Below are 23,989 nucleotides of genomic sequence, written 5' to 3' on the forward strand. Positions count from 1 at the left end.
TACTACTGCTCTAAGATAAACTGTGGAGCCTACAGAGCATCAACGTTACACGGTGCGCGTAGGCTACCCCTCGTCTTCAGAACCCTAAGCATAAGGTGGAAGAACTCCCCCTCCCCCCATCATTTCGTCCCCTATCATGTGGGTTTGATGTCAAGATAGGTGCTTAACCACCAAACTTTAATATCGTATTTCAATTTAGCAATATATAATAATTACATGTGTACCTAAAACGGATGTATGGTCATTTTTATATTTAGAAATAATGATATCATGGCAAACAAGACGTTTTAACCAACATGTTTTCCTTTCAGTGTCTGTATGCAAACCCATTCTGGGCTGTTTAAAGGCAGATGCATTTTCTCAGCCCACAAGCTCTGCCTCATTTTCATCTAAATAAGAATCGATCCCTCTTGCCTTGCACCACCCCCAGAGCCTCTATTGCTAAGGACTTAACCCCACACCTCAATCTCATTCCCACCGTGCTCTAATTCTCTCCATACAAAATTTAGCCACAGCATTTAATTGACTGATTCATAAAGGTAAATCATGACAAAATAATTGAGACAGAATTCCTAGAAAACATGCCTGATTTCAAGGAATACCACCCCCCCATCCCACTTATCAGTAAGAGATGCGTTCCTATGTTCTTTCCTTGGCCTTTCGTTGCGTAATTGCTGGTACCATATCTGCATGTAAATACCAGTGTTTTTCACAGGAACCTGCAGACACATACACACAAATATAAACCAGTGCATGTATGAGACACAGAGATATGAGGTGATTGGATATAGCAGCAGGGTGAAACTGAGAGTGGTACCACAGGATGAGGAGTAGATCAGAGAGAGAGGGCAAGCGAGAGAGAGAGAATGAATGAATGTGAATCACTGGCACAATGTCAGAGCTTCGTTCTGCCTCGGTGCCCCGGCAATCCAGGGAAGAGGAGAGGAGAGAGGGGAAGAGGCAGTGGGGGAGGGGCACACTCCTGTGAATGGTCAGGGGAAACACAAGGGTGGGTGGGTGTGTAGGATGCAGCGCTAGAAAAGGACACCCAGTGCTCACTAAACAGGGGGGCTCTGGAGTCCAGTCGACAACATGACAATATTTTGGCTGTAGAACATATTAAGGCGGCTGTTGACACTAAGTTCACACCTTGTTCCCGAACACCAAGCACTCCAAAATGCAACAACTTTAAAAAGGTCACTTGAAAAATTCTTAGAGGTCTCATGATATTCATTTTAAGAACACTCGCCATCTTCTCACTTTTAATATTTTCTGAATAAGTGAGAAACGTCTTGGAGTAATGTGGCTTCACACATACAATGAAGGGTTTACAAAATATGCAAGCACATGTGTGAACATTAGGAAACACAAGACTGTAGTGCCATCTAGTGGACGTTGATTGATATTTTACTACTGTTTCATAGTCTTGACAGTTTTATAGACATTAACAATGTTGACAAATGCAATGAAAGTTTACTTCTGTCAAGCCAGCACAAACCTTTTCTTTATAAACCTGCATACATAAAATAGTGGACATATTTCAAACAAGGTCACTCATATTAAGACATTTGAAAGTGATACTTACAGATGCACATGAGACACCCGAAGTATCAACTTGGAGATTTACACAGAGCCCAGGCTTTTGTTCATATATGCATAAATACATAACTCCATGTTAACTGAGCACACATAAACTGATAGGTATTCCTGTTCTGTGTTCGAGTCAAACGTTAGGATGATGTGCTGGCCACAGGTCCTTTTAGAAGGCTTCTGACAGGACAAGGAAGATCGTGGAATCCAGCCTCATCAGCTAAAAAACAAACAAACAAGCAAACAAACAAACAGACAAACTGTTACTGATCATTATCCAAGATACAATAGGCAATCTTCACAGCCATGGCTATTATACTGTATATAATTACATTATTTTGCACACCAATTAAAAAGCTGCAAGAGCACATTATAGCACAGATTTGCTTGATTGAATGCTTGATCATCATCACAGAGGAAGGGCCAATATACCGGTGGAACTCACAGCATTACAATAGAAAGTTCCAAGTCAACAGTGTTGTAATTGTGCTGTAACAGAACCCTCTGCTGTACATTATTCTTAACAAAAAGTGCATTTCAGTAAGAGTACTAGAGGTGCATTTCAGTAAGAGTACTAGAGGTGCATTTCAGTAAGAGTACTAGAGGTGCATTCCAGTAAGAGTACTAGAGGTGCATTCCAGTAAGAGTACTAGAGGTGCATTCCAGTAACAGTACTAGAGGTGCACTCCAGTAACAGTACTAGAGGTGCATTCCAGTAACAGTACTAGATGTGCATTCCAGTAACAGTACTAGAGGTGCATTCCAGTAACAGTACTAGAGGTGCATTCCAGTAACAGTTCTAGAGGTGCATTCCAGTAACAGTTCTAGAGGTGCATTCCAGTAACAGTACTAGAGGTGCATTCCAGTAACAGTACTAGAGGTGCATTCCAGTAACAGTACTAGAGGTGCATTCCAGTAACAGTACTAGAGGTGCATTCCAGTAACAGTTCTAGAGGTGCATTCCAGTAACAGTACTAGATGTGCATTCCAGTAACAGTACTAGAGGTGCATTCCAGTAACAGTACTAGAGGTGCATTCCAGTAACAGTACTAGAGGTGCATTCCAGTAACAGTTCTAGAGGTGCATTCCAGTAACAGTTCTAGAGGTGCATTCCAGTAACAGTACTAGAGGTGCATTCCAGTAACAGTACTAGAGATCCATTCCAGTAACAGTACTTGAGGTGCATTCCAGTAACAGTACTAGAGGTCCATTTCCGCCAAATAATGCGAATGTGATGACGCCGCAGCAGCAGTCGGCCATTGCATACCGTAACCTATGCAATTAGCTGGATGTCAACATTTAACCCGACAAAAGAAACTTTGAACCTCTGAAGAACGTCTGTTGTAATGCCTTCTTTCACAGAAAGAAATGGCAAACAAGATTATTTTCATTGGTGGTACCTCAGTGGTGCAAAGACCCTACCTAGTGCTATCCGATTAAGTGACAGCCATGGCAGCCTACATTCAAAAAGTATCACAAAGAGTTTAAAGACTCTCCTCTTTAGAACTCATCGGTCATTCTAATGTGTTTCCTTTTTATACTTTTACACTGCAGTAGACTTCATACCTATTTTATGCAACCATTTCACAAATCAAAAATGAAGATTTTTCCACCTTGTTTACATCACGCAGGCCAAATGCTGTATGCATGTGATAAATTATCTAGGTTTGCATGTATGGTCACTTTAGATATGTGTCATGTAAGGATCATGAGTTGTTTAACCATTAGAAGTATCAGTTATTGTGTATGTATGTAAAGGTGGTATAAGCAGAACACACTTTTGGTATGCATGTTATAATGCTCAATGCCTAAATATCTTGTGCAGTTGAAACTTCATGAGCAGGTTTATGATGCATTACCGTCCCACATACAAGGTGTAGTGTTGGCTCAACGGTGGAGTTATCATTTAGAGAAAATGTAATTCAGACATTGCATTTATTCCATGTGTGTGCTAAAAGACATCAGGTTTCAAACACTGGACGTATACTTTTTCGTAATTTGGTATGCAAGTCATTGTGTCCAACATTTAGGCAACATTTAAGATTTTAAAGTTAGGGGCACATTTGGAACCTGGACAGGATCATTGTGAATAACAGGCTATTATTTGCTACACTGTATGTTCAATGTCATCAACAATTCATATTAATCTGGAATTTCAAATTAATAACCAAATCATTAATTACTTAATAATAAAACTGCCTCGGAGCTTGAACTGGTGCACTGGCACAAATAGAAGCTTGCTCTTTTAGTTGGGATTTAAGAGTTGGGGATAAACAGAGACTTTAGATTTTACCTAATTATGCTTGGAAACTTACCAAGTTTAGTGCTTATCTCCTTTACCAGTAGCTCGCACTGCTCCTGGAAAGACAGCAGCTCCTTGAAAAGTTTGCACTGGGCGTCCAGCTGAGGAGAGAGAATAGGTTTTCTGTTGGGCAACATGTACAGCCATCATGAGAGCACTACAGCAGAAGTACTGTTCAGTGAAGCCACCTGGTGCACACATCAAGACAATGATCAAAATGACTTAGGTCTTTACCACCAGTTCCACTGTGTAGAGACGCTGTTGCTGTCTGGAGAGTATGTTGCGGTAGTTCGGTTTACTGTGGATCAGTTCACTTTGTGAGGAATGGGCCATGCAGCTGGGGTCTAAAGGCAAACGCTCTCCCTTCTCTATAAGCCTGCATTATGAACATCACAAACATTTGAGATAGTTTTATGGTTACAAGCAAGCAGAGATGGGCAAAAATACATCAAAATGTATTTTGATTCAAAATACAAAATACCCTTCAAATAAATGTCTCAAAATAAAATACAAAATACTGTTGCCAGAAAATGTAACAAAATACAATACATGTATTTTGTATTTTTAAAATACAGGAAATACTTTTTCTGAATTTTCAGTTCTCTCTCAATTTGGTATAGCAGAACAATCAGGTTTGGGCTATTCAGTGGCGTAACGTAGTTATCACGGGCCCAGGTGCAGGCTATTATGACGGGCCCTTGTCAGTGTTGTAAGGCAGTGGTTCCCAAACATTTGAGTCCCCTATCCTTGTTTTCATGTTTGTAACCGCCGCCACCACGCCCCTGCCCCCGCACACATATTCCGCCTATTACACCTGTCGGTGTAATTTTTTCGCTGAATATAGGTAAACATCAGTATTTTTGGCAATGTGACTTGGCTATTCAGACTATTTAGATTGACATAAATATGTCTATGGGCCCTGGCTACGGGGCTATATAATGTACACAAAGCTCTGGTGAACCCAGTAAAAAAGGAAGAACAGTCACAGAATGTCAGTGTAACTAAGCAAATCTATTAAAAGACAACAACTTGATTGATTTTGTAGCCTATATATATATTTTTGCAGGCAGCAGCTGTGTTACTTTCATGTTTTCACAAAACAGGGCTCTCATTGCAATCTCTTTGGCTTCTGGGAGGGCTATCCCCACCATGCTTTCGTCATACGTAATTGCGTATAAGGACATCATACGGCTTTGATCAAGTCACATTCTGTCAAGATGGCTAACGTTCAGTGCAACAACTCGATTCGCTCTTTGAAAGAACCTCCTTTTAATCGGTGTACTAATGAAGATGAATTGACAAGGATCAAGACAGCTATCTAAGTTTTCGACCTGAGCCCTGTTTTGTGAAAAAAAATGTACCACTTTTGGCATATTGACTGATGCCTGATTCGACAATGACATTCAGAGGCAGATCAGATGGTCTAGTGGTAGAATTCGACAGAAAAAAATCTCCTTCTGCCTAAACACTGGAGAAAGTATTTTGAGTATTTTAAATACAAAATGACTCCACTCTAAAGTATTTTGTTACAAATTACATTTGATTTTTTATCGGCTCTATCAAATACAAATTACAAAATACTCTAAAAGTAAATTAACTAGTATTTCAAATACAAGTAATTGAAATACTGCCCATCTCTGCAAGCAAGAAACAATAATAGTTTGAAAGCATTTACTCACTTGGCCAGCTCCTCAGCTTTTGACTGATGCTTTTCAAGCAGAGAGTCCCACAATGCACTCTCAGTCTCCAACCTGAGGCACAGAAGGCAATAACATGACGTGTTGCTCAAACAGAAGATGCTAGCTTTCAAAACACATGGAATTTCCAAAGCCAATCCAACTTAGGTCTACCTGTGGATGGCACTCCTGGACAGCTCCAAGGCTCTCTCAATATTAGGGTCTCTTGGGATACAAAGACAACACAGAGAACCAATGAAGTGAAAGTAATACAGACATAAAACTATTATGACTTCCTACTGTGTAAATGAAAGTGAAAGTCCTCTCTATGGCAGAGGTGGTGTAGACACACACCCTCTGAAATGAACCTCTGCATTTAACCCATCCAGGGAAGTGACACACACACAGTGAAGTTAGGTTACACTAACCCGGAGCAGTGAGCTGCCTTTGGCGGCGCCCGGGGAGCAGTGATCGGGGTTAGGTGCCTTGCTCAAGGGCACTTCAGCCGTGGATGTGGGTATGGGAGAGCAGTGGTCTACCACTTCCCCCGCCCACATTTTTCCTACTGGTCGGGGATCGAACCGGCCAACCTACGGTTTCCGGCCTGAAACCCTAACCAGTAGGCCACGGCTGCCCCTGGCCACCCCTAAATAATACTCTCTATACATAAAATTACCTTTTGGTTGTTTTTTCTTTTTCTTCTTCCAACTTCCTTTCATCACGTATTTCTTTTGCGACTCGAGACCACTCTTTCTTTAAGGACTCCACTAAAACATTAAATCAGGAGAGCAAGTGATGTGCAAAACCCGAGCCATATTGACAGCTTTCAACAACTTAATATTCTGCTGGCATGTCTACCTATTAGAGATAGGTAGACATGCCAGCAGAACATAAACCAAACTACCACAACCTACCTTGTGTTTGGAACATTTCTAAATCTGCACCTGGCAGAGTGACAAGGGTCTTCTGAAGCCTCTCCACAGCCACCTAAAGAAACAAAGATTTGTGGTTACTCAAATAACACTTTCCTGCCATTGACAAAAACGTATGGGTTAGGTTTATGAAAATATTTGTAGCTAAAAAGTGAGGTTTCTTACATTCATAGCACCTTCCATTAATTTCTCAATTCTCTCCTCCTTTGGTAAGGACAGACTGATAGACTTGTGTAAATCTATGGGCAAGAGTGGGTAAATATGGGTTCATAAAGTCAGAGGGAAAATATCACAACAAGAGGACATTACTAAATACATTCAACAGAGGAAAACAGATATATAACAAATATCACATCAAACAGAGGAAGCTCACTTTGAACAGCCCCTGAAAACAAGGGCATGGACTGTCGGCCTCGTGTTGACCTCCTCCAAGATTTTCTTCTTGAGCGAGGACTCAGTTCGGAGCCTTCCGTGGTTTTGGGAACCATCTCTTCTACCAAAGACACCTTTGGTTCTTCTAAATTGTCGTCTAACCCTGGCGCTAAGAGTTCTTTAGAGGGTGACACTGAACGAGAAGACTTGTGAGGTGGTTCAGAGTTGTTCGCATCATGAAGACTTCTTTTGATCCCAGTGGAAGTCTCTTCTGACTCCATCTGCAATACAAAACAAGGGTAAGTCAGAACACAGCAAAACAAATCCTCACTTGTTCTTACTGATGAAGATGAATCGTCAGAGGCAGGTCTTTATCTTCACAGCATGCTTTATGAAATGGAACATATGCATCCTAAGTTTCTCCATAATATGTACATTTCTGCAGCACTGCAGGAGAACAAGTCTGAAAATGTGGAAATGGTTTCTATTGAATCTGGCCTTTTCATAAGAAACACATATAAACTGTTTTAGAAAGGTCAAAAAGTCCTGTCTGGTTAGAATCATTTCTATACTATCTGGCATCCTAAACTGACTTTTTTTGCGTACAACCCTTAATTGGCAATCATTCATTAAAGGTATTAAAGTGTGCTGACCTAAATTTCTTTAGAAAAGCATGGCCAAGTTTAATCCAGTTGTCAAGCATTCTAGGCTTAAACCTAGCTTGAATGTAATTTTACCACTGTTGGGTAGCTAATCAAAATGAAAAGTATTAGGGCTATGCTGACCTTTTTTGTTCATAAGTTACTTGAAATACATTGGAAAAAAAGTGAACTTTGCCAACACTATTTCAAACCACTTTTCCTAGGGAGTTGCCAAAGTTATGGAAGGCAGTGTATTTGCATGTCACTGACTATGACTGAAAAGTGAATCTGTCTCGTCAACTTAAATTGCCGTCTCCAGCGCGCAACTTACAGACATTATAGCCTACACAGAAATGCGATGTCATTGCCCATAGGTCACGTTATATTCAGTCAAACATAGATAACAACAGTCAACTTGAATAGATAATCAGCTTGCAGAGCGATATTATCGTTTACTTATAGGAATGCGTTCAGTTGCTTACTGACTTACCTCGTTTTGATGATGACCGTGGCTCTCATTTCTGGAACTAGGCGACAAAAGAAAATATAGTGAACAAAATGGCTACAAAGTTATTGCCAAGTGATGTTAACATTTAGTTTTGATCGCGAGCCAAGGTGTCGCTTTCTAGCCATAGACAGTGTGAGGTAGCCACAACAACAGGTTGTAACATTGTTGTCGGCTGAGAAGTTGGTAGATAGCTAACTGGCTAGCTAAACTAGATTAAGTGTTTTGCTTGCACAGTCGACTTGCAGAAAGACAAAACAACAAGCTGTTTCCATCATAGGACGTTCGCCCTCCTTTAGCCGCATTGTTAAAGTTAATCGTAAAACAAACCTTGTGTAAGAGGACTTTTCCTGCTGCTGTTCCGCCATTTTAATGTCGTCCCTTCAAATTTATCCCGCGCTGTTACGAAAACAAAGTACCCTATGTCATTATTCGAATGCATGCTGGGAAATGAAGTCGCATCACACCAAACGTCAAATGACATTCCCATCACTGTGTAAACTGGCTATAGCCTACAAATTGTACTAAGAGAAACAATGGGTGAAAGACTGGCTAACGTGATTTAAATTATGTGATAATCACCACGTAACTCTCCAGTATTCATACACACAACTGAGGCAATGTTCGACCTTTTAAAAAAAATACTCCTTCCTTTGAAGATGGGAAAATACAGTTGTGCCTTCCATTGACATGGGGCCCTTGTTGAGCACTGCTTTTAAACACCATTATTAATAAACAATTATAGTAAACAGTTATTTCTAACTGACTAGCAAATTGACTTTACAGGAGCTCAGGTAGGCCATTTATGGTGCTCGTGATGGAAGCTGTTTAACACTCTTATATTGTTCCACCAATTGAGGTGTGCCTTAATACAAAACCTTGAGACTTGGTGGACCCAACCCTAACCCTGTTTATCTATTACTCCATTATAACCAGACCATGACACTGAGTGTTATCTATTAGAAATGATTCATATACACAATGAGTTAATCATTATTATTATAATTATTATTTTACAAAGTGATCAGGAATAGGATTTAAATGCGTTTCATATGGCTTATACGTAAAATGAAGAAACACAGAACAAATCAATTACATTTTTTGGTCTTTATAATTCAGATTTCTGTCTTTTTACAAAATGGAGAAAAAAATTAGAACACTTTGTAATTCTCTTGGAGAACGCCCCTGTCATGTGTGCGTGAGTCCGAACACATAGAAACACACTCTCACTCCACACAATACTGCTGTCTTCTTCGCCAGCCACAGGAGAGGTGAGCAAGAAAGCAACGAATGAGGCTTTACATGATGGAAATTAAAACAGAGAGAGTTGATAGCATCGGGAAGAAGGAACCTCAGAGAGAAGCAGTAGAATAACGAAGAAGGAGATATGCAATGAAAGGAGAAGGAAATGAAGAGGAACACCGAGGTGTGTTGAGCATTAAATGTCACGCCTGTCCATCTCAGATCTCCTGCGCGTGTTGCAGACGTCTCTACCAGCCATCTTCTCTTCTCCACGACAGTCTGGTTGCTAAGGGCAGCGGTTGCTCGGGGCGACTGTTGGCATCACAATTCAGGAAGGCAACCTCAGGGTTCCTTTTCCCAGGAGAAACTGCAGAACTCTATCCACCAGCAAAGCAGCAACAAAGTCCACAACAAGAACTTGGGCGATCACCATCTTGAACTAAGGAGGACAAAATCAAGGGTCAGAATTTCAATGTAGAATAAAAATAATAATAAATATGCAGCTGTCTCTTACATTGCACTTCTTAAGACAAAGCTGAAAACACATGCTGAAACCTAGCATCAGCACAAAACACATAAAGGCAGTGTACTTACTTCTGTGGGAATATCCACGAGAGAAAACTGCTCGTTAAACTCAGGTGAAGACCCACTCAGTAGCCCCACGATGGCAAAGCCTGAGAGGAAGATGCTCCACATCAAGGGCCGGTTCTCACTGAGAGACTCCATGAAAGGGTGACCCTGCAAAATGCCATTTTCAAATAGTTGAAGTAACAGTTCGGGCTGAACAAACAGACTATGTGATGGTTCATGGAAGGGATGTTACCTTGTAGTTAATAGCAAACGTAGCCATCTGCATGGCCATAGACATGATGTACACAGTGCTGTTTATTAAGCTGGGCTCAAATTCTTTGTAGATGTCCGCAAACTGCTCTGACCTGTTGGACAGAGGAGATGTCGTTTTAGATAATTGTGGTACATCTGCTGATTGAAATTGCTAACTTGGACTGCTGAAAGAGTATAAGTACACACACACACACACACACACACACACACACACACACACACACACACAGTTAATAAAAACCAGAATACATTTAAGGGTTTACCTGGGAGGGCTTCTGCTCTGAGCCCCCTTGTACAGATACACCAGACTGCAGAAGTGAACTGCAAACTGCAGCAACACCGTAAGCACCGTGTACAGATTGAAGATGTTGGGTAAGGGCCGTTCTTTCGAGAGGGTTTTCAAAGGCTGGGAGGAAATATACCAGAACAGATTAGTATGATGTAAGGGCCTCAAAAATGTACCTAACTTGAAAGGAAGAGGGGTGTTTTTAAAAGTTTGGTTTTCTTTCCATGTATTTCCAGAATTGTACCATACAGATTTAGGATGGACAGTGACAGTGAGTTCATCAGGACATTACATTACATAATTTAAGGCTGAAACTTTTGTTGTCTCTGACCTTTGATCTTGAGATGAAGAGGAAGCACCCGGCCAGTAGAAGCCCCTGCAACGTGGCCTGAAAGTCACTGAACTTAACTCCTTCCAAGTAGAGCACCGACTGACTGTAGGCCAACACCAGGGCATTCAGAGCCAGAATCTTAAACATCTGCAGCGTGGTCACCAGCGTACACCGTCCCTGCTTTATAACATGGCAGACTAAGAGAGGGGGGGACGTTCAGGCTTAGAATTTGCTTAAACCTTAAAGGGGTTTCTAGCCCATCAATCATATGTGTCTGCTATGTGTCTCTTAAGACAAGTCTACTGAATCTAAACTTAATCCAGTATACCTCAACTGTCTGTTGGAACTGTGTTCATATATATATATATATATATATATATATATATCAGTTAGAAGTATGCTTTTTAGTCTTACCAAGATAGTTAAACACATGCCTGAATAAGGGAATAATAAGGGTGAAAAAAAATATATTTCACAACCTTAGACGCAGCGATGTTTATATCCAGGGGGAGCACAAGGGTTTGAATACTTATACAAGTAGTATATTTCAGTTTTGAATTTATTTATCTATTTAAAATCAGGTTTAGTGTTTGCTGAAATCTTAAAGGGGCATAGAAGTTTCATAGACTGGACTGTAGTGCCACAGATTCCCGGTAGGATTTTTATTTAAGGTTTTACGGTGTCATTCTAGAATATTCACTTAACTTTTTGAGTCACTCCAGTGTTGCTTTAGCCTTGTACCTTGGGTAATTTTCTTCTGGTAAGTAATCCCTCTCCCAAGCCTTATTTTTAAAACAAACTGCCACAGGTTTTCTTTCTGTATTGTGTACTGTAGAATTTATTTCTATTTATTCTCCCTTCAATTCAGAGTTCAAAGTTTCAGAGTTCCCGCAGACGGGAAATATCCCCACAGTATGATGGTACCTAAGTCATATTTCACGATTAAATGGTGTTTCTTGAGGCATTGGCAGTGTTAGATTAACAATACATGAAGCGCTTCGAGGATGTCAAAAATCTGTATTTTGGTCTGATATGACCTTTAACGCCCCTTCCCACGTCTTCAGCAACCTCCATGCATTCTTTATTGATATTCTAAAACAATGGCTTCTTTCTGCCACTCTCCAACGGAGTGCAGTTGTATGGATATATCTTAAGATTGTGGACTCCTTCACCTGCACCTCAATTACTATGGTGGCCTACCTCACCAGTTAATATGCTTAGTTTGGGGGACAACCTTTTCTACAAAGCATCTAGGAGGTTTGACTTCTACTTTCTTTTTGATTGACGCAATGGTGCTGAATTGGACCTCAAAACACTTGGATATTTTCTTGGAGTATTTTCTTCACTTGAGCATTTGAATCACCTTGTTCTGGTAGTCTTTGTTTCCTCTGTTATTCCACAATCTGGCTGATGACCTTTATATTCAGAAGGAGGTCTTTACTTTAATCTCTCATAGTTAGAACTTAATTAAAAGCAGTTATAGTGAAATAAGGGGCATCTCTGTATCACCTGTGAATAATTTCTCATCTGCCTTAATCTGGAACTTGAAAGCACAGGGATTTAAATACTTAAATGCCTTTGGAAATATACTAGAGCATAAATGTTCGCAGTTAAAATACTGATTGGGAAAATATGATTAAGTATCTTTTGTAATTGTGAAAATGGTGATGACTTTCAGGGGTATTGAATACTTTTGTCTGGCACTGTATATAAATAAATAATAAAACATAATGATTCATATTTTACAAACTTCTGTGCATCTTGCGACCCAACACCAGGAATATATTTATTTGACAAACATTCTTAAAAGTGAGAGGGAGAGGGAAAATGTTTTCACAGAATGCTACTTACTGCACTGAATAGACGATAGCTTTGAGGTAAAGGGTGCAGCAATTGAGGCATCTCCCAGTTTGACCACTTGGACCTGATCCTCCTCCAGCTCTCGCAGAACCTGACTGATCCTCTCCTGCACAGAGATAACCCAACAAAACATTCTTGATTTAAAGTACTTGAGAGAGGCTGTATGGAGGAAAGTCAACATTACAAGCATAACCGCATCAGGGACATTCAACTACTCAAGCAAATCAAAGCTTCAAAGGGGGAAGTGTGTATGGCCGCAACACACACACACACACACACACACACACACAAACACACACTTATGTACATGTCACAGATGTGCACCCACAACAGACACTCAGACAGACACATGCACACACCTTCTGAGCGGCAAGCTGCTCCTCCCTCTGGGCCATGACCCTGTGCCTGGATCCGCGAGAGCTGACCTTGGCTCCGGAGCTCAGCACGGGTGGCAAGGGCCTGGAGTCATTGGGCAGAGCCTCCTTCTCCTTTCCCCGCTTCTTCCTCTCTGGCATGCGCTCAGGGGCGTTAGCCAGCAGGGCCACACCTGTCAAAACAAAGTGGGTTTAATAAAGGTGCCAACTGATAGGTGAAAAATCACCCTAGTTAGTTCAGGACTCCGGAGCTGCATGAAAGTACATTTATTAGACAGACAAACAACAACAATTGCAATTGGGCTCCCCTACCAGCCGAGGCTGAAAGTGAAGCCCTGATAAACTCTTTGCACAAAGTTTATATAGTCAGAAGTTTAGCTTTGAGCAGGGATGATCACGTGGTGGATTTCTCACGTCCGAGGCTCCCTGTCTTGCAAGGATGGCAGTTTTGAACAAGGTCGGAAGAAGCACAGTTCCTTTCTTATCTCCTCTGGTCTAAACATGCTCTTGTTCATATGCAGACTTAGTGGCACCTAATATTCTAGTTGCACACACAGAGAGAAAAGCCATGCTCCTGCTTTCATAAGCACATAATTCACAGGAATATATTCAAACAAGTCACTTGATTATTATATTCTTAAGTCATTAACAGTGTTTGGAAATAATCTCTATCACCAACATTTCCAAAAAGCTTTTTTCATTTACCTTTTTTAACATACAGTTATGTTAACTTCATATCCCTGGGAAAGCTACCGTAGGTCATTTTTGACCATGGGTCATGGGTGTGTTTGTGTATACATATCAAGTTTCTCTGTGCAAACAACTTTGTAAGGTGATGGGAAGTCTCACCAATGTGGGCATGTTTGAGTGCTCCGACGTCATTGGTCCCATCCCCACACATCAGTGTCACATAGCCCAGTCCCTTCAGGCTGGTGATGACAAACTCCTGCAAGACAACGCGGCCATCACACCACACAATGAGGCCATACGCATAACTGAGAGTGAGGTTTTAGTTTTTTTTGTGATATCTTAAGAGTGTGTTGTTTCATAGCATGTCTGGGAAAATCTGTGCAGTCCTGAGATGTTGGGGGTCTACCAAGAGTGTAAGAACTGCAATGTAGAACTGCAATGCGGCAAACTTTACAGTAAGAACACTCCACTCTCTTGCCTTTATGTTGCAGGAGATCCTCCACTGGGAAAACTTTGTGGCTTACTTTGCCAAATCAATTATTTGTTCTCATTCAAACATACGGCTATATTTTCCCTACACTTCCCCTACTCATTTATCACTTAAGTCAGGTTTTTTTCCAGGCCATCTAAAAATAACCTGGTCTAAAAATATGTGCTTGTTATTTGCATACACCGCAAGCTCAGATAAGGCACCAAGAGACTTTAAAAAGGCTGTTTGCAACTTGCTGACGAGGGGGGAAAAAAGTCGAACCTTTTGTTTGGGGTTGACACGAGCAAAAACCTGCACGTGGGGTAAAAGGGCGTTGAGTAGTTTGGTGTCGTAGGTCAGCCGAGCCAACCCCTCCCCCGTCACACACAAGTCGTACTGTCGGACCAATTCCGACACGGAGGGAGGGGGTAGGGCCACACACACACTGCCATCTATGGACTCCCACTGCCATTCACCTGGAACAAAACGCATAGCAGACAAACATTACTTAGGGGGCAAACCTGAGAGACATATAAACTTGAAAAATGGACATCTACATGGACATGTATATGATAAAAAGATATGTGTTATTTAAAAAAATCATAAATTCAAGCCATGTGTCAATTGCTTTATGTGTCTGCAGGCTTTTTCTGTGTTTTACATCAGCAGCGGTGAAGCAGAACTTGGTGCTGTCTATGAATGCCAGTGTACACCCCATAACTGGGAACAGCTGTTTTGAATCTAACACATCCAGTGTGTGACCCAGTTGAGAATTTCTCAGCCCAAAGAAGCAAATGAGGCCACAGTTGAACACCTCTTGCATCCGACAAGGCGTATGCTGTCTTACCTGGGTTGGGGCCTTCCTGCAATATGAGTGTGTGCTGTTTCTGGATGAAATTCAACTCTTGGGCCACGTGGCAGGCAGTCAGTGGGTTGTCTCCTGTGATCATCACCACCTAGAGACAGAGACAAGCACGATGGGAGACGAGGAAAGACATTTAGAAAGAAGAGACTGGACACCTGCGGTAATACAGTCAATGAGAAGCGAGTGTGAGTGACAGAGGACAAAAAAAGAAAATGTTGTCACTCACACGGTGCGATGCATCCTGGATCTCCTTGATGACCATGCGGCTGTCGTTCTTCAGGGGACAGGAGACAACCATGAAGCCGACAAAGCGCAGGTCACACTCCAGAGCCTCACGTGTGATCTCTCGCACCTGGAGAAGAGAGAGGAAAAAAAAACACCCAAAAAAGTAATTCCTCTGCAGAGTCTTCTCTGACGCAGCAATCCTGACAGAACTAAATCTCCTCTCTAGTTTCAGTAAAAGACCCCAGAAATAGCAACCATAACACATTTCCACAGAGCGCGGCCCATAATTAGACCACCACAGAATTAGAAACGGACGGAGGAGGAGAGAATACAATGAATGAACAAATGTTGTTTCAGGAAAGGCTAATAGAAGGACAAAAAGAGGCATGTTTTTTCCCTTCGAGAGTGACAAACATGGGTGAGAAAACAGCGGTCCAGAGTGTGTGTACCTGCTGATGGCTGAGGTGTCCCATCTCTTTGTAGCCCAGAGCCAGCACCCTGGCACCTTCTCGAGACATGGCATGGTGCACTTCATCATAGCTGGCAGGGCACTCGGAGAACTGCAAAAGGGAAAAAAAGGCCCCAATGATGCATCATTTATTAGGGTGATCATCCATCATCGCCCCTTCACAGTCTGTGAAACATTGAGGTCAGGGATCCAGGAGCAGCAACAGCCAGACAGGAGCGCTCACTGAGGTACTACGACACGCACACTAATACATAGATGTCAGTAACTACTTGTCCCATCATAGCAATGCGGGTACACTTCAGAGACAAAAATTCATGTAAGTAACTTCCGATGTGAGAAAACCCGACATGAAGCCCTAACTAAATGTAATAGACAGTCGTATGACCATAGAGAAGGTAGTGGACTCTTATTACCATTCCCCTGAGGGTCTCTGGAGCGCCTTTGACGGTGGAGATGTAGCACAGCTCGGTGGAGCCCAGTCTTTCATAGGACGCCAGTACAGACATCCTCTTCAGAGCGCTGGCAAAGTGGAACCGTTGGTGGATTTTCAGTCCCGGAGTCTTTATGCCCCTCGGAAACACCTTCTCATCTAATCAAAGAGACCATAATTACAGCACATTCCAGAGGCACTTATTAGGACTGAAAACAGCAGGTCATAACCCATTTGTCAGAGATGGCAAATGAGTTTGAGTTTGGATACCCTTACAAAATATCACACCAGAGTTCACTGGTAGCAGAGGAGGAGTAAGGAGGAGGTTACAGACTTCTCTCAGCCCAAAGCTGTGGCTGCAGGCATGCTATCAGACCAAACTTAGTGACATTACCAGCTGCAATGATTACTCATCTCACCTACAACCTCATAGCCTTCTCTGACTAGCAATGATAGTGTTAGCATTGTTGTAAAGTTGTTGAAAGACAAACGGTAACAGGCACACCTCTGTTCCAAACCATCTTCCCTGTTAGCTGTAAGTATGCTTTCATTCATCCTACAACAGACTTGTGTCTCCATTCTGGTTAGCTTTCATTGGGTCATACTTCATCTTCAAGAAACAATATCAACTGCTAACTAAAATACAGTGAAATATCCCCCCCGGTGACTGAAATCGTATATTTTCACGCTCGCGCATCTCTACCTTTAGTGAGACTCCAGTCAGCAGCCGTCAGCATGGCCTTCTCTAGGGGATCACCCACCAGCTGTCCGTCATCTAGAGTGACCAATGAGTGACATGTGGCCACAACCCGATGCGTCTCCACCGGAATCTCAGACACTGGTATCACCTCCTTCCCTTCCCTGTGGAGTGGAACAGAAAGCTGGTGATTTATCTGCAGAAAATAAGTTCAACTAAATTTGAATGCAAATGTTCAGCATGTGCAATCTGACTGCCAAGAGAGCCACAGCTATTTTGGAAGCAACACCATAGTTAATACCCTACATCACTGATCAGTAATAAAACATTTATTATCAACAGGTTTATAACATATGAATTTATTATTAAATAACAGGTGGACCAGTCCGGCTGCTGTGTTCTAGCTGGCATTAAGCATTGCTATGTAGCTTGTGGCTTCTACCCTGCTCCCAGTGTGCAGTAGTTCTTTCAGCAGTTAAAAGCCCAACCATTCGGTTTTAGTCCTATTAGAGGTTGCTGTTAGAGGTCTCTTGTTTTTGTTATCAGCGCACAGACAGCAGTGCTTATCTACTTAACTCTTCACAGAGAGGATGTGACACAGACTGAAATCAAAAGAGAGGTGTACCTTAGTCCAGCAACGCCTCGCACTACCAAACTGTCACTTGTCAAGGTGCCAGTCTTATCAAAGCAGCAGACCTCCACCTTCCCTGCAAACGGTATCCTGAAAGGCTCAGTGCAGAACACATCTAGACAGAGACAAAAGAAAAAAAAAGAGACAATGTACGTGGGGGTTGTGAGTATTCTGTGTTAAGATTCTCTGTAGAAAGCTGTGTGACTGACAACGCAAAGATACTCACAGAGCTTGGCCAAGGCAATGAGTGAAGTATTCACAGCTAGCGACAGTTCTATGGGAAGCTCTGGTGGTACCACAGAGGTGAGAATGAGGGTGCACTCCAGGAACAGCTTATACCTGTTCCGACTGGCATCCTTGGTGCCTGAAAAGGAAAAAGGTATTGAGACAAAGTAACATCGACTGAAGTACCTGAGGTAAAATGCTTGGGGAGCAACAGACAGCCACTCACCCTCCACCCAGACGTAAACAGCAGCAGCAATAGCAAACACCAGGAGGAAGAGGATAAAGATGAAGGTCTCCAAATTGTTGGCTGTTACCCTTTTCACTCCAAAGAGTATGGTCCTCAACAATTTCCCCTTTAAGAAAAAGAGATCAGTGGTTGGTTGAAGATCTATTATACTATACATTTGTCATACCAACAGAGATACATTTTAAGAACAAGAGGAAAGCTCCTTCACCTGAGAGGTGTAGAATCCTGTTCTTAAAACATATGCCACACAGCCATTGTCCACAGCTAGACAGGAAAGAAAAAAAAACACACTCTTTTTGTTATGACTGTAAATGTAACATCTATGTTTCTCTTTTTGCTTGTACTCCCATTTCCTGGATGTATTGCACAACTCACGAGTGAAAATGTTTCTGATATATTACAAAGCTAGACACAAAAATTAAAAAGAGGAAGTTCTGGTGCGTACGTTTGAGGCCGGCGCTGGCTTTCAGTGGGGGGCTGTGCTGCACCACTTTCGTCCCTCCAGAGATCACGTGAAGACGTGAATAAGCCTGTAGGTCCAGTATTCTATCTGGGTCCAAGTCCTCCACAGGCTCCTGTGTACAGAGAAGAGGCATTTAGTAAGCCTTGAAGAAGCACATAGGCAAACATGCAGTCTAAGTGACAGGAGAAACTGAGGCTTTGAATTGAACAAAGTCAAACCTTCATCTGAGGAACAGACTCTCCCGTCAGCATAGCCTCATCTATGATGCATCGGCCTCTGAGCAGTAGAACATCACATGGCACAAGGTTGTCTTGTGGAGAGCGTCCTAATTACAGGCAAAAACACAGTCATGAGCTTACACAATACTCCATACCATAATTGGTATTTGAAAAATACAAAATAGAAATGCAGATTTTACCTATTGATACAATGTCACCTGGGACAAGGTCATCACTGGACACTGGACGCCATTTCCTATTTCTATAAACCTGTGAGAATTTAAAAACAGGTGATCAGACCTTCCTTGATAGTACATTTCTTTGATATTTACTGATGTATTACTATACATCCGTCTGAATTGATATGTATGTATGTAATGGTCATAGCCATATAATTATTTCAGAAGCAAAGCCAATTCAGGCAGAAAAGTAGTATAGGTGAGACCTGGATGGTTCAAACTTGACTGGGGAAATGAACAGCTACCTGAATCATGTAGGGTTTGTTTCCCATCCTGCGGATCTCAGACATGTTTCTCATCTGCTGCTGCACCAAAGATGCTTCAAAGGCCACCAGCATGAACAGGGTGAAGACACTGTAGTACCAGTACTCATCAAGACACCACAGGCCAACACAGAACACCTGTTGACAGGTAAAGTTGACACACAGTTAACATTTTGAATCTTCCTATTACTTATACTGAAGTAACACAAATCCTACTCCAACATCCCAGTACTAGGTCAGGCACTTCTCCCATTTAAGAGCCTTTTAGGACCCAACATAAAAATCAATTAGACCCTAAAAAAAACCTCATTGGCAGAGGAGGGGAGTCTTTGGTGCTAAAAATAGCACTTCAGTGTTCTTTGTTCGGCCAATAATAACAACTTCAAAATATTGTGCAAGTTTATACAAAACCCATGGATAACACCAGTTTAACATTTCAATTCATAATACATGTGTTCTCATATCAACTGACCTGGAATACAAAGAAGGGGGCAGTGGCTCGCTCTCTGAAGAGCTCCAGGAAGTCTGGCACCATCATTTCAGCGCGGTTAGTTCCATAGCGCTTCTCAGCAGCACGCAAATCAGCCTCTTCCTGGTAGCCTCTCCAGCCATGGAAGTAGCCCATGGGCTGGTTCACGGGGAACGAAACAGGGAGAAAGCACTTCTTCTCTTTGCTGTCAAACACATATCTGATTTTCTGGAACTCAAAAGATGTGATTCGCTCTCCATTTTCATCCTGTTGCAAGAAGGGATGTGGGAAAGGGTCATATTATGAGCACAGCCACATCACAGGTAAACTGTAGACGCTGTTATACTTTTAAGTTTGGACTTAATGTCTGTGTGAAGGATTAGTTGGTTTTAAAATGGTTTCTGTATACAGTTTACAGCAGACACAAAACATGGTCATACCAAAGGCTAGGGCTGTGTATTGGCAAAAATCGCGCGATACGATATGCATCATGATACAAGGGACACGATTCAATATAGGCCTAGCGCAATACTGTAAGTAAGGTGATATATATTGCGATTCTTAAATATAAATTTAGGAAAACTGTCTGAGTATACAGTTTACTTTTTTCATTCAGAACAACACTGCTGTCTAGTGGTCAGGGACACAACACAAAATGAACCACAATATAGTATCACAAAACATAATATGAAGCGTATTGATATTATCTTACACTCAGGCAAGGGAGCCTGTTTACATCTGATCCACAGATAGGAAATCTCACCTGGTCCCTTTGCAAAGCCACCAGCTCTGCAGAGCCATTGTTAGGCGTGGGTACTACTTTGGCTAAAGTGGCCTTTTCTGGATCCGACTCCTGTTGGCACACAGATGGGAATTTCTCACAGTCAGTCACCCATATCAATCAGAGCTGGTATTTCCCCCAGCTGGCAAATTGTTCAACTGAAACTTAAAAGGCCTAGTCTAATGTTGACACCAGTATTTCTGTACCAGTATTAAATAGCATTATCAATGGAAAGCTGTTTTGACATTTAATCAAACCATACTCCGATAATCTGTAATGACACTTAGATTTCCATAAAAGCATTTCTACTAGTCTAAATTGTATTCTCACTAGTCTAGGTCAGGCTTTCCAAAAGCATTGTAAGCCTAAGTAAGTCAAAGAATCCCTGTAAGGAATCATTTTACAATTTCGGAGTGTTTCCCGAAAGCATTGTAGCGTAAGTAGTATTTGAAATCGCTTGTAGATTAACGTGTGCTCCGGAGTAGTCACAGGCGCCTACAGCTTCTTAAAAGGTACAGTGTGCCGTAATTAGGGGATCTTTTATCAGATATGGAATATAGTATTCATAATTATGTTTTCATTAGTGTATAATTTCCTGAACCTACAAATCAGAGTGTTTTTCTTTAGCTAGTAGAATTACCCCTTTATATCTACATAGGGAGTGGGTCGCCTGATCGCTGATGATGGGACAAATGTTTTCAGAGTGTTGTTGAAGTTGCCTGTTTTCTGCTGGACAGGTAATTTAGCCTACCAATCTAAATCCAATTTGTTGTTTGATAGCTTTAGCTACAACATGACCATGGGCATAGATACTAACACAAGTAACCTTTTTCCCCATGTCAATGTTAAAAAATATCTAATTGCTACCAGGTTTGTAATTTTACATTTATGTTCCGAAACAACAATGTGACATTACCAAGATCAGCCCACAGCGGCTGAAAATGATTGCCACATGCCCAAAAAGTGTCACGTCAGCAATAACACGCCACCACAATACACAACAAGCAACAATAATATTTGCTGTCTTACATGGAAGTTATGACCTACAGTTCAACATACTAAATATCTAAAACAACCTCATCACTTGACATATTATGGCTACTTGATGCAGTCAAACATGATGACATAATTTTGGAAGTAGGTACTAGCACCTGACGACCACTGATAACAATGGATTGTATGTGATATCTGAAATGGGAGTATGGATAGGATACTATTGCAGATATCCAGGATGTTCATTCTAGATATAAAAAACATCTGTGGATATCTGAAATGTAAAGCCCAATACACATGACGTTGTGGATATCTGAAATGACAGTAGTGTGTAGATAGGAAGAATGTCATTGTGGATATCTGAATCTTTTTGATAATGAACAATTGAAATACAGATATCGGCAACATAAACCCAGTTAAGCTATTGAATGCTTAAACAGCTTACCATAATTATCAGTTTTCTCTAGAAAACAGTTCTAACATGGATGCCCTATAACAACAATATAGTGGCTAGACATGGGGATCTGACATTACATGACAGCTAAGACTTGAACCCCAGAACCGTACAATAACCGAGGGCCCTTGTTGTTTTACACGTTGACACAAAATCAGTTTGAAAAACAAAACAAAAATCAACTTTACCTTCACACAGGTGAGCAAACAGTGCGCGTGCACCGACCAATAACCAGAAAGCACAGTGAGGATGTGAGATATCCCGATAGCGGCAAGTGCTAGCAGGCCGGCCTCAGGATAGTCAGCAGCCCCATATATTCCTAACCATACATAAAGCCAGCCCGGGTAAAGTACTGTCATGAATGGAAGTACTGTGCCATGAAAAAGCCTAGGCCTGCGTCGATATAGTGACACTGAGCTAACTAGCTCGTCGCTAGCACTATTATCATGGTTGTGGTTCATAGAGGGGGGTATCTTCAGCTCCCCCGACCCCAGAATTCCATCTTCAGTCATGTTTTCCACCTTTTCAGTTTCTTTCATTCTTGCTTATTCCTTCCACACTTGCCCCCCTTCTCGCCACCTCCTCCGGACTTTGGGTGTTGGCGAAACGATAAACTCTCGCAATTCCGTGGTCTAGTCGGTGTTCAGATTCAATTTCGGAATTTCTTTCACGCCGAAGCTAACTTCCGTGTACGCAACGACGCATGACATTTACGACACTTCCGGCATAGAGGTGTTACTATGACAACAGATATTCGAGGGGAGCGTGTGGTTGTGTAGTAGTGTATAACCTAGTATGTCCAGAGCTCACTTCTAATTAAACGTAGTTCACGTTCACTTAAATAAGACGGAAATGTCTGTATGACAAACCACTGCCATAATTAAAACCTGTACCCTGGCATTCGTGTTCAGGAATATTTTAGTGTCTGATGCCACCAGCAGGCTGCAGACTACAGATTGGACACTGTGCTTACGACTTCAGAAATTGTTTACTATTCATGTATAAAACCTGCTATTTCGGCAAAACTACAAAACTACAAAAACATCACATACGTCTTTATAGTACGCACATGGGGTTTAAGTAGTGGTGCCGCCTTTATGGCCATAAATAGCATTATGGCGAACATTATCAATCAAGGAAGTTGATGAGCCTGTGTTTTGTAGAAGCTAGGGAGGTTGTGACTGACATTTGTAAATGCCAACTGTCTCAGCTGTTTAGCTATGTAAGCCTCTCCTCTCCATGTCAGAAAATACCACAGCCAATCGTGTAGCGGGAGGCGTTATCCTTTCTGAACGAATGAGTGTGCTCCAATTCGCGCATGGTTTGCTGGCCAATGTAGAATTTGCTAACGTGAATAACCTTGGTGTGTTTTTTGCATTAGCTGGCCAGTCAGCTAGCTAGCTACTAACAATAATGTAAGTATTACCTAATAATAGCTTGATAAATGTCAGTTTGCGTTTAGCGTTATCTGTATCTTAATGAAGTGTAACTATTTGTTTCAGATTAAATGTAGACGTGGTACATCGATTCGTAGCTAATGTAAGCACATGGAGGCACCTCTTGTGCAGGTGTTTTAAGTTACATCTTAATGTTAACTTCACATTAATTTAAGGGTTAGTGTATTGGCCTGATCAGCAAGTTTATTTTACCGGTACCACCTTTGCTTCGCGTGAGTTTGTGAGTTATTGGCAGTCTGGTAACGTGGTACCAAGGGGCGTAGCTACTTTTGGAGCCTTGAAAAATCTCCAACTCTAGTTAAATCTAAAAAATGTACTGCCTGGCATATTCCGTGGTCCCTGTCCAGTGCAACCCCCTGAATATTTCTGAGATCTTGCATTTTGCTGCCCCGCTGTTGACTGTCAGTGTGGCGTGTGCGATATGGACAACTTAAATGCACTGTTTACTGTTTTCTTGCCAATGTTTTGGACAACAGGCAGGCGGCTATGGAGATCACGGCTCGGTTCTGCCACAAAGAAATGGAAGAGTATGGAGTCTGTGTATCCTCTAACCCATCAACATGGCAAGAGAAGTGCCATGAACTTAAACTTAAAGTGGCACATTGTACATCCTCACAGTGAGTTTGGGAAGTTCACTTATTGGTCTCAGGCTCTGTCTGTCATGGGTATTTGATGAGCATTGCTGTTTTGACCTGTCTGTGTAACCCTTCCGCTGTTGGCAGCCCTGTGATTCAGAAGATCCGAACAGAC

At 41.8% G+C, this 23,989-nt stretch overlaps 2 protein-coding genes across 2 annotated transcripts; both read right to left on the reverse strand.

Moving 5' to 3' along the window:
* Positions 1-1,730: 1,730 nt before the first annotated feature.
* Positions 1,731-8,397, reverse strand: dsn1 (DSN1 component of MIS12 kinetochore complex; the record flags this gene model as incomplete). The annotated part of the gene is made up of 11 exons (XM_080857115.1): positions 8,349-8,397; positions 8,004-8,040; positions 6,874-7,153; positions 6,666-6,739; positions 6,483-6,555; positions 6,245-6,335; positions 5,743-5,793; positions 5,572-5,643; positions 4,127-4,268; positions 3,906-3,993; positions 1,731-1,810 (listed from the first exon to the last, which is right to left on the reverse strand). Exons 1-11 carry the CDS (start codon positions 8,384-8,386, stop codon positions 1,731-1,733), a joined length of 1,026 nt encoding a protein of 341 aa, XP_080713241.1. The 5' UTR covers positions 8,387-8,397.
* An 847-nt stretch (positions 8,398-9,244) lies between these two features.
* On the reverse strand, positions 9,245-22,347 carry atp13a1 (ATPase 13A1). Its single transcript, XM_080856740.1, has 25 exons — positions 21,971-22,347; positions 20,318-20,407; positions 19,558-19,821; positions 19,068-19,223; positions 18,784-18,853; positions 18,584-18,690; positions 18,348-18,477; positions 18,111-18,166; positions 17,882-18,008; positions 17,657-17,794; positions 17,425-17,545; positions 16,806-16,963; positions 16,086-16,261; positions 15,653-15,763; positions 15,205-15,330; positions 14,961-15,069; positions 14,396-14,589; positions 13,804-13,900; positions 12,940-13,127; positions 12,572-12,686; positions 10,721-10,917; positions 10,367-10,509; positions 10,084-10,195; positions 9,855-9,998; positions 9,245-9,699 (listed from the first exon to the last, which is right to left on the reverse strand). The coding sequence occupies exons 1-25, from the start codon at positions 22,319-22,321 to the stop codon at positions 9,589-9,591; spliced, it is 3,591 nt and encodes a 1,196-aa protein (XP_080712866.1). The 5' UTR covers positions 22,322-22,347; the 3' UTR covers positions 9,245-9,588.
* Between the last annotated feature and the right edge of the window lie 1,642 nt (positions 22,348-23,989).

This window comes from Sprattus sprattus (genome assembly GCF_963457725.1).
Source record: "Sprattus sprattus genome assembly, chromosome: 18".
NCBI classification, from domain to species: domain Eukaryota; kingdom Metazoa; phylum Chordata; class Actinopteri; order Clupeiformes; family Clupeidae; genus Sprattus; species Sprattus sprattus.